The sequence below is a fragment of the Oratosquilla oratoria genome, chromosome 12 (genome assembly GCF_046742065.1).
Source record: "Oratosquilla oratoria isolate Oo_2021 chromosome 12, ASM4674206v1, whole genome shotgun sequence".
Lineage (NCBI taxonomy): Eukaryota > Metazoa > Arthropoda > Malacostraca > Stomatopoda > Squillidae > Oratosquilla > Oratosquilla oratoria.
In genome coordinates, this window is record NC_134788.1 from 62,206,640 (window position 1) to 62,218,630 (window position 11,991).

At 36.7% G+C, this 11,991-nt stretch overlaps 1 protein-coding gene across 1 annotated transcript; it reads right to left on the minus strand.

Moving 5' to 3' along the window:
- Positions 1-785: 785 nt before the first annotated feature.
- LOC143030837 (uncharacterized) lies at positions 786-11,398 on the minus strand. Its single transcript, XM_076194057.1, has 2 exons — positions 11,338-11,398; positions 786-3,234 (listed from the first exon to the last, which is right to left on the minus strand). The coding sequence occupies exon 2, from the start codon at positions 3,142-3,144 to the stop codon at positions 1,612-1,614; it is 1,533 nt and encodes a 510-aa protein (XP_076050172.1). The 5' UTR covers positions 3,145-3,234; positions 11,338-11,398; the 3' UTR covers positions 786-1,611.
- Between the last annotated feature and the right edge of the window lie 593 nt (positions 11,399-11,991).

An 11,991-nucleotide genomic window follows, 5' to 3' on the forward strand; every position in this document is an offset into this window, starting at 1 on the left:
CAATATTCCCACTGTGTCACCCCCTGTTCATCACTCATATCATCTATGTTCAAAAGGTACAATGCCTTGATGGTCAAGTGAGACTTTTGTGTACATGTATTGCTGTGCACCCTTTTTGTCATTGTAACGGCCACTTATTAAGATTGTAGATTATATAAATATGTGCAGCCTCAGTTATGCTTGGCATAACCAAAGGGGATATTTTGTACTTGTCTGCCAAATGTTTTATCAATGTGTATCATTAGGTACTTCCTATGTGTTTTGTATCATGTCCTGGTCATCCAGGACATGATACAAAACACTATGTTCCAGTATATGTGTATATCCTTTGTCCATTGCCATATTTTACATGCCTATGTGTTTGCTCCCTGTCACGAATGTCGTCTCCTCAATGAGGGCACTGAGAGGTCGTGGTCGAGCTAAGTAGTAGTCGGAAGTATTGTGATCATATTGTCATATAATGCACCATACTTTGTAACACTATGTAAATATGTACAAGTACATTCCTCTGCACAGAACCATCTAGCAAGTTTATGCGAATGGAATTGTATTCCCACCAATTATGTGTACCAACACCAATGTGTCAGTACCTTATCAAAAGTTGTTGAGAGCACACATTGCTCTGTGTTGTCCCATTTTTATTTATCTTTTGTATTAATAATACTGTCCCATTTCTTTATTAGTTTTATTCATTCTACCATAACAAGGTTATGCAGGCATCATGATATACGTCAGAATTGATCTGACACAAAAGTTCTCATGACTAAGATAATCATGAGGAAATTATTGTCCTTCACCAAATGCCTGTATAAATTAATTGTAAACTGTTATCATCCATCATAAAATGATCTCACAAATTTCATGAAAACAACAAATTGTGAGATTCATGTCTCCATGAATATAATACTGTAGACATACAGTAACAAAAGATATAAATAACAGTGGCGTATACTACAGATAATTTTACAAAACTCTTAAGGTTAACAGAACTGTATCCATCATGATGTGCAGATATCTTTATCTACCAGTAACACTATTCTCTATTATTATCAATGGTTTTTCATAATTAAAAAAAAAAAAAAAAAAAAAAAAAAAAAAAAAAAATCATGCTCTTAATGGAACACTTCAGAATCTTTAATTATTAACAAGCAAAAATTCAACTATGCAACAGGCCAGTCAACTGCACAACTGAGAGTAAAACTGATATTTCCAACTGACAGTATGTGTATGTGATGACTCATCATTCAAAAAGTCTACAACAATGGATCAATACATAATAACTGCAAGTATCATAACACAGAAAAGTTAAATAATCCAGGTCACACAGTGTGGGTAATCACACAATACATGAGATCAACTCTTCATGCGAGCCATTGTGATATTTTAAATAAATCCATTGTGAAAAAGCTGTATAATTTGATATCACTCTTTGCTAAGAAAGCTGCATCACACAGGTCACACTTGATGTGTGGTTTGAGATGATTCTTTCCTGAAAATGTTGCATCACACAGGTCACATTGGAAAGGCTTCTCTCCAGTGTGGGTCATCACATGTCGTTTGAGAGAACCCTTCAGTGAGAGAGCTGCATCACACAGTTTACACTTGAAAGGCTTATCTCCAGTGGGTCATCACATGATATTTGAGTGCACTATTCCCTGAGAAAGCTGCATCACACAGGTCACACTTGAAAGGCTTCTCTCTAGTGTGGGTCATCACATGTCGTTTGAGAGAACCCTTCAGTGAGAAAGCTGCATCACACAGGTCACACTTGAAAGGCTTCTCTCCAGTGTGGGTCACCACATGTCGTTTGAGATTACTCATATCTGAGAAAGCTGCATTGCAGAGGTCACACTTGAAAGGCTTCTCTCCAGTGTGGGTCACCAAATGTCGTTTGAGGTTACTTGTATCTGAGAAAGCTGCATCACACACGTTACACTTGAAAGGCTTCTCTCCAGTGTGAGTCATCACATGATATTTGAGAGCACTATTCCATGAGAAAGCTGCATCACACAGGTCACACTTGAAAGGCTTCTCGCCTTTGTGGGTCACCAAATGTCGTTTGAGAGAACTCTTAAGTGAGAAAGCTGTATCACACAGGTCACATTTGAAAGGCTTCTCTCCAGTGTGGGTCACAATGTGATATTTGAGATTACTCACTTGTGAGAAAGATGCGTCACACAGGTTACACTTGAAAGGCTTCTCTCCAGTGTGGGTCATCATGTGATATTTGAGAGCACCCTTTCCTGAGAAAGTTGCATCGCACACATTACATTGGAAAGGTTTCTCTCCAGTGTGAGCCATCATGTGGTATTTGAGATGACTCTTTTGTGAGAAAGTTCCATCACACAGGTCACACTTGAAAGGCTTCTCGCCAGTATGGGTCATCATGTGTCGTCTGAGACTACCTTTTTTTATGAAATCTGCACTACACAGGTCACACTTGAAGGGCTTCTCTCCACTGTGGGTCATCATGTGATATTTGAGAGCAGTTGCTCCTGAGAAAGCTGCATCACACAGGTCACATTGGGAAGGCTTCTCTCCAGTATGGGTCATTATGTGACATTTGAGATCACTCTTTCGTGAGAAAGTTGCATCACACAGGTCACACTTAAAAGGCTTCTCTCCTGTGTGGGTCACCACATGTCGTTTGAGAGTACCCTTTCTTGAGAAAGTTGCATCACACAGGTCACATTGGAAAGGCTTCTCTCCAGTGTGGATCGTCATGTGATTTTTAAGGACAGTCTTTCCTGAGAAACCTGCATCACACAGGTCACACTGGTAAGGTTTATCTCCAGTGTGGGTCATCATGTGATTTTTGAGACCAGTCTTTCTTGAGAAAGCTGCATCACAATGGTCACACTGGAAAGGTTTCTCTCCAGTGTGGGTCATCAAGTGATATTTGAGGACAGACATTCCTGAGAAAGCTGTATCGCACAGGTCACATTTGAAAGGCTTCTCTCCAGTGTGGGTCACCACGTGTCGTTTGAGACTACCTTTTCGTGAGAAAGTTGCATCACACAGGTCACATTGGAAAGGCTTCTCTCCAGTGTGGGTCATCACATGATATTTAAGAGCACTCTTTCCTGAGAAAGTTGCATCACACAGGTCACAGTTGAAAGACTTCTCTTGAGTGTGGGTCATCATGTGATTTTTGAGAACAGTCTTTCCTGAGAAAGCTACATTACACAGGTCACAGATACCTTTTCCAAGGAAATGTTGATAATTACCCTCGACCTGAAAAAAAAAACATATAATAAGTTCAACTTCTTTTTGAGAGCTTGCAATAAGTGTAACATGAGCATATACAAATACAGTGGGCCATTAACCAAAATGCAGTAGGGGAAGGGAACAAATGACTTGTATTAACGAAGAAGCTTAACCTTTTTCATGTGACACCTATGCAGATGTTATGAGGTGCAACTGGATATATGGGGATGCCAGCATTGGCATCTTGATTATATTTTGCAGTTGTAGCTGAGTGACTCCTGAATTCTGTGAATTGGTTTGATCATGTATTCAGTATTTACTATTACTCAGAAAGAATGAAAATGAATAATACAGCAGTGACTTAATATTTTATGTGAGTAGTATGATGTGTATCATACATTAGGCATTTGATGCTGCGCACAAGAATATGACTCATAATAAAGAGGTCATAGAAGAGATATGGAAGGTTGAACAAATACTAAAAAATGATGGAGTTGCACAGGACACAGATTGGGACAGTATATAATCAAGAAATGACAAGGCAAAAGAGTGGCTGAATAATTATTATGAACAGAGAGAGCACACAAGAAAGTGTAGTAACCAATAGCATAATTAGATATAAAATATTTTTGTCAAATTACCAGAGAGGACCACTACACACACACCAATCAAGAATGTCATAAATCAACATTGGAGAGATTCACGAGAACCTGATTTTGGTCTCTACAGGAAATCACTTGTTTTCCATTTTTCAGGAGAACAAGTGAAATTCCACACAAATTCCACCACAAACCTTTAAATAACAAAATGAAATGTTGATTCTTGACACCCCTCACTTCCATCAATAATTAAAACAAGGCACTTGGTGTAAAATGTTTGTTGAGCTCGGTTGACTAGATTATTTTTTCTCACTCTAAGATAATAGACATAAACATATAATAGATTTATTTATGGGCTTGTGGTACTATTTATGCCTAAATTCACTCATTTACTTATCCTGGTGGTGGTGGTGGGGGGGGAAGGTGTTCCCTGATAAATGGACACCAAGTGATTTGCTGTAGAAACCAATAAACAATTCGCAAGAATTACTCATTTATTTTGGACATCCTTGGTTATTGGGCATGTGTAAACCTCTGAAAATTGACCAAAATTTCTTATTTCCAGTTGAATGTGGTTTTATATCCTTGATCACATTTTCTTTTGTTTTCTTTTCTTTTTATGCCTTCTTTCTCTTCATAACGTTTATTCATCTATTCCTGCATCTTTTTATTTCCCTATTAATTTTCACATTACCAGTCACCTAAAATATTAAAATTCATATTGATTTACGAGAAAGATTGTTACAGGGCAAATTAAACTCATTGAAAGTGGCCGTTTCCACTGCACAACAAACTTTTCACACCATGTGTCTTGTTTTAACTATTTCTCACTTTATAATCCTTTAATTCCTACCACACTTCTCAAACATTTCACCTCAAACACACATGTACTTTTCCTTTCTGCCTCTCTAAAATTCCATGTTTCAGCCCCATACAGTGCCGTCAGCACAATCACCCCTTTCATACAGTTTCCTCTTAGCATTCATTCCCAAATGCCTATTTCTTATGACACTTCTAAATCCCTGAAGGCATTTACTTAATTCTCTTAGCCTGCAGTTTACTTCCACTGTCACTCCATCCTTTCCTGCCACATGCCAATCTAAATACCTAAAGCTATCCACTTCCTCTAGCCTTTCTTCTTCAAGGCTTCTAACTTGCTGCTATCTTCTAATACATTTCATTACCTTACTCTTACCCACATTTGTCTTCAACCTTCTCCTATCGCATACCTTCCTAAATACCATCACTAATTTCCTTAATCCCTACTCTGACCCTGCCACAACCATAGTATCATCAGCAAAAAACAACTGACTCACCACCCACTAGAGTCAGAAATGAGGTGAAGTGAGGATGGGGGGTGGAAAGGGAGTTGGGAGACAGGGTTGATGAAAGAGTATTGGGATGGTTTGGACACATGGAAAGAGTGAAGAAAGATTGATAAAAGAGGTGTGGAAGGCAGAGGTGGAAGGAGTGAACATGAGTGGGTGACCAAGGAGATGGATGGATGGAGTAAAAGGAGCACTGAGAAAGAGGAGAAAGTCTGCTGAGGGAGAAGATAGGGGTGAGTGGAGATTGGTTGTGTATGGATGATGCTGTGATGCACGGAAGGGAGTGGGTGGGTGAGGGATGTAAGATATTTTGATGCAGACCAAAGGGATTTCTCCCCATCTCTTTTTCTGCATTAGGGGCAGAAAGGGGGGATTTACCAATTAAATGAAGTGGCCTTGCTGTGGATGTGCTGTCTTGCTACATTGCTTCTGACCCAGGGAAGTGGATGAGATGCAGGGATGAGATGACCTGTCATACAGGAGGAGTCAATATAGGAGGGAAGGAGGGGTTGAATGGGAGTGGAATATGTGGGGATGGAATGGGTGAGAGTGGATTTTATGCTTTTGTTTTTGACTACCTCCTATGTAAGGGCAAAAAAGTCTGATATATATATATATATATATATATATATATATATATATATATATATATATATATATATGCAAAGTAGACCACTTGGAAAAAGAAACTAACAAAGCAGAGCACTTTTGTACATTACATCTTCAGTACTTTTTGCACTGAAGATGTAGTGTATGAAAGCGCTCTGCTTCGTCAGTTTCTTTTTCCAATTGGTCTACTTTGCATAAGTGAACACATGTACCTATGTTTTTATTACAAAGGATTACAAAGGTGGACCATGCTGACAGGAGACCTTCTGGTCCATATCTAGGTCGGATGCGAAAAAAGCATAATAATAATAAATGAATGAATAATAGTTATAAAAAACTATAATAATGTAAATAATAGAATGAATAAATGCACAGGCACAGTTAAAAAATAAACAAACAGGTAAATAGTAAATTATAATGAATTGACATATAACTAATAATAAATGAGAATCAAACAGACAAATGATAAATATATAGATATATAATAAATGATAATCATTACAGCATCTTGCTTAGGTGTTTATCTAAATGATTCTTAAAGCTTTGAAATGAACTACATTGCACTGCCTCTGAAGGAAGTTTATTCCATTCATTAACTACATGGTTGGCGAAGTTGTTTCTTGATTAGCATATATATATATATATATATATATATATATATATATATATATATATATATATATATATATATATGGAATATCCAGCTTGAGACTATGTGGAACTAATATGGAAGTGAAAAGAGTGGTCAACAATTTAGGAGTGTCACTTGACTATAACCTGACATTTCATGATCACATTAACCCATTCAACTCCGATGACAAGATGTCTTGTCATTTGGTCAAATAAAACAAAAAATCATAATAAAACAACAAAATGTTTGATGATCAAACAGCACCAGAAAAATATGACGTCATATTTTTCTGGTGCTGTTTGATCATCAAACATTTTGTTGTTTTATTATGATTTTTTGTTTTATTTGACCAAATGACAAGACATCTTGTCATCGGAGTTGAATGGGTTAATAATGTCGTAAGAGTAACAGAGGGAACCTTGCTCTTGTAAAGAAATAGATCAGAAAATAATAACAATGCTTGCATATAACAATGTGATTGCAAATCTAGGCTATTGCAACTCCCTTTATTACAGCCTACCAAATTATCTTCTGAAAAGCTTACAAAATGTTATGGATAGGGCTTCAAGACTAATTAAAGGTTTGCCTTGGTGAGCAAGAATCACATCAACATTAGTTGAGATACACTGGTTACCAATTAGTGCAAGAATCATTTATAAGACATATGTCTTGACTTACCAAAACTGTCTAACAAGCCCCCAGATGACACTGAGAGTAGTGATACCAAAGTGACACTTAAAAAGCTAAAGACCTGTGTTCACTGAATGCTACAACTTGAGCAAAAGTCTAAAAAAACAACTACAAATGCTAAATTTATATTTTTTCTTTTGTAGCCGTGTGTAATACATCTTAATGCTGTGTCCTTAATACTTCTAATACTGGTACACGGTAGTGCAAGAGGTAAAGGCAAGGGTAATGGGCAAGGGTCTGGAGATGGTTACAGAAAATGGAGAAAAGTGGGAGGTGAGCCAGTTGTTGTTTGCTGACGACACTGGTTTTGGCAGGGTCAGAGTAGGGATTAAGGGAGTTAGTGATGGTGTTTAGGAGGGTATGTGGTAGGAGAAAGTTGAAGGCAAATGTGGGTATAAGGTAATGAGATGTACAAGGGAAGAGGATGGCAGTGAGTTAGAAGTAAGCCTTAACCCGTTCAACTCCGATGACAAGATGTCTTGTCATTTGGTCAAATAAAACAAAAAATCATAAAACACCAAAATGTTTGATCAAACACCAGAAAAATATGACGTCAATCCTCGCTTCGCTGCGAGCGAAGCGAGGATTGACGTCATATTTTTCTGGTGTTTCATCAAACATTTTGGTGTTTTATGATTTTTTGTTTTATTTGACCAAATGACAAGACATCTTGTCATCGGAGTTGAATGGGTTAAAAAGGAAAGGCTGGACAAAGTGGACAGATTTAGGTATTTGGGTTGGCATGTGGCAGGAAAGGATGGCGTGGCAGTGGAGGTAAACTATAGGCTAAGAGAAACAGGGTATGTGTGAATAATAAATTGATGCAGCCTGAGGGGCTACTCAAATAAATTTCTTCACATCTTTTAAGCACTCTGATTTGTCATCATTGAATTTTCTTAATATCCAAAACTTAACTTATCTTATATCATCAATTTTTTCTTGTTTCCATTATGTTACTCAAAGACATGTAGAATTGAGTATCATCAACAAATAATTTAAAACTACATGAATTATTTTTTTTTAAGCAAAAGTGACACTTCAATAGTATAAATGCAAAATGAAATAGGACCCAATACACTTTCATGGGGAATTCCTCTCAATATATATATATATATATATATATATATATATATATATATATATATATATATATATATATTTTAACAATAACGTTTTCCTCATTTGTACACAATAGGTTATATTTTCAAGATAACTTTCTAAATAGGTTAATGCTTCACCTTCAATACCAATAGTCTTACAAGCTTCAAGTAATGAGCTATGTACTACAGTATCAAATGCAGCACTCAGGTCATGTAGGATTAAGAGACCACATTTTCCTTCATCCATCAGTAAAGAAGATAATTTGTCACCATATATAAAGCAGTTTTAGTGGAATAAAACTGTCTATATACTGACTGATTATCTGGTAAAATGTTTACTTTGCTCAAGCATCCCATCAATTGATCTAGAATCACACTTTCAATTATTTTAGATAGAAATGTATCCCACAGTGGACAGGATACAGGGATGACCCATCATCCATGAGGAGCTAAGATTTGATGGAGGAAAGTGTGGTGGATGGGAGTGGAATGGGTGAGGATGAAATGACTGTGAGTGGGTATATGCCTTTCGACTTTGGCTACCTCACTGGTAAGGTAGAAAAAGCCCTTGGTATATAGATAAATAGAAATGTTAAATTTGATACAGGTCTATAAAAGGTTAAACACTATGAATCTAATTTGCCTTTAACCCATTCAACTCCGATGACAAGATGTCTTGTCATTTGGTCAAATAAAACAAAAAATCATAATAAAACAACAAAATGTTTGATGATCAAACAGCACCAGAAAAATATGACGTCATCAGTCCTCCTCGAAGAGGAGGACTGATGACGTCATATTTTTCTGGTGCTGTTTGATCATCAAACATTTTGTTGTTTTATTATGATTTTTTGTTTTATTTGACCAAATGACAAGACATCTTGTCATCGGAGTTGAATGGGTTAACTAGGGGTTTCACAATCTCTAGCATTTCATCACTTGCAGGGGTTTTAGTTTTTAAACATATATTTACTATTTCCAGAAACTCCTGCAATATATCCTCAAGGTTTTTACATTTTACTATTTCCAATAGAGGCATGAAATCATTTTCACAATAAGTTGGTTTCACTCTGCTCACTAGATTTCACCATGATTTTGTCAATTTGTTTAAAACTCAGTAAATTTACTTCGGAAACATCTATCAATCTATTTGTCACCTGGAGATCGCCTTGTTTAAATGTTTCCACAATATTTTTAATCTCATTGCCAAAGAAATCAACAAACATTTTTGCTAGTGTTTCATCAGAGTAGTTTTCTGGTAATAGTTCCTTCTCCTTGTTGCTACTTAAAATATCCAATATTTTGTATAACTGTAATATCTAATCCTGCCTCAGACATCTTTTGTCTATATATATATATATTTTTTTATATCAGTCTTTTTTCATTATCTCTTATATTAGATACTCCATTCTTGCCCCATCCGTGCACAGTCTACGCTCTAACCCCCTCTCTCTCTTTTTCTACTTTTGAATATCATCAAGAATTAATTCCAATGTGCTCACTAATTACCATTTCATGGGCAGTGAGTCCATCATCTTAATAAATTGTATTGCATTATCATCAATTTGACTGTTCAACCCACAGGTTTAGAATCATCACAAACACATTTGCACACACTGTTTACCATAAAGGAGGTATGGAAGGCAGATGTGGAGGGAGTGAACATGAGGGGACGTCCTAGGATGAGGTGGATGGATGGGGTGAAGGGGGCTTTGGGGAAGAGGGGAATGTCGGTTGAGGAAGCACGGGAGAGGACAGAAGACAGGGGTGAATGGAGAATGGTTGTATATGGATGATGTTGTGATGCATGAGGTGGATTGGCCGGGGGAATGGGGGTGAGGTAGTGTGTGTGAGCAAAAAGTTTTGACGCAGCCCGAAGGGATTTCTCCCCCGTCCTCTCCTTTATATGGGGGGACGGAGAGGGGGGTCGCCGATTTAATGAAGCGGCCTTGCTGTGGATGTGCTGTGTCTTGCGACACTGCTTCTGACCCAGGGCAGTGGACAAGGTGCAGGGATGACCCGTCATTCAGGAGGTGCTAAGATAAGAGGGAGGGTGGAGGGGTGTGGAGTATATTCAGGGATGGAATGGGTGGGAATGATTTTATGCCTTTTTCTTTTTGGCTACCCCCCTTGTAAGGGGGAAAAGGCCTTGGTATATGTATGTATGTATGTCTATTGATTCTGAATAAATTCTAAATTCATCAATGAATGCACTGGCTCTTGTCTGAAGTGGTCTGTAAATTACAATAATAAAAGCAGTGGCTATTTTCATGACGAGTCGTAAGAATAGTCCCCAGGCTATTCTTACGACATGGTTGATAGCACCCTCTATCGTGAACTTTTGAGCTAAATTCAAAATGGCTGCCACTAACTTCAAATTACTTGCAGCAGGTGGATAATTGATTCATTTGTAGCTCTAATAGAATCAATTTCCAGCTGGAAAAGTCTAATAATGTAAATCTTTATACCAGGAACTCAAGAACAATACAATCAGCTACTAAATGTGCTCCTAACAGAATTTTCAAACCTGAGCCGCAGCATTTTTCAATAGATTATTGTTGTCAGCATGGAGGTAGAAAATACCAGCCGAAATCTACTACTGGGACATGACCAAATCATATGTAAGAGCTGGACTTCTGTCTATTCCAAGACATTTTCATATGTCATTAGCAACTTAAGATAAATTTGCACATTCAAAAAAATTGAAACAACACTCCTGGAAGGATTATTAGGTTAGGTTAGGTTGGGTTAGATTGGGTTATCATATAAATTTAGTTCAAAAGTTCACGATAGTGCTATCAACCATGTCGTTAGAATGGCCTGAGGACTATTCTTATGACTCATCGTAGAAATAGCCACTGCCTACAATAAAAGCAAATTTCCTCCCACTAAATTCACAACTTTTTGCATTTGCTCAAAAGTATTCATATTCTCTGCATCAATTAATCTAATCTTCAGGAAATTTTTTGAAAGATACTAACTCAACCACTCCTTTTGTCTGTCCTTGGTACATGTAAGAACAAACGAGTCTAAGGTGTCAATTCCACATCGATAAACGCACGCAAATCTGAACCTAAGTACGATAAATTGGTGCATAGGAGACGGAACCCAATGACCACTACTCCTTTCCTGTATATTACAATTAGGTAAATACATACGAACACATACATTACCTTCTTTCTTTGTAAGAGAGAGGACGATCTGACACTGGGCTGGAGAATGTAAACAAAGATGGCGGAGAGAACAGGAAAACGAGACCCGTATATTATTATTATTATTTTTTTTTATCAAAGAGCACATTTATTATTAATCTGCAGCAATGTTGTATTGAGGAGGAATTACATAGTTAAAATGAATTACTTAAACACACAAAAAGATCGCGTATTATTGGGAGAAAAGCGAAAAATAATCTTTACCAGTCATACATATACAATAGATTGTAGTGGTTAGTTTTATTTGCAATCATTTAAACATATATAAAAATACATTGTGTAGAATTACAAGGATAGCACAAGTGTCTGACCACAATGTGAAATAGGTGCCAAATGTTTTTGAAGCATCTTCGCAATTTTATATATATATATATATATATATATATATATATATATATATATATATATATATATATATATATATATATATATATCTATATATGTGTGTGTGTGTGTGTGTGTGTGTGTGTGTGTAGGTTATACGATTACAAATAAAAAAAATCACTTCAACGTTTCTATTTTACCAATATGGTTCATGCTCTTTAATGATATTATTTCACTAGTTCGATAAACTCCAATTGATTCAAACAATAAAGAAATATACTAGTTAACTAG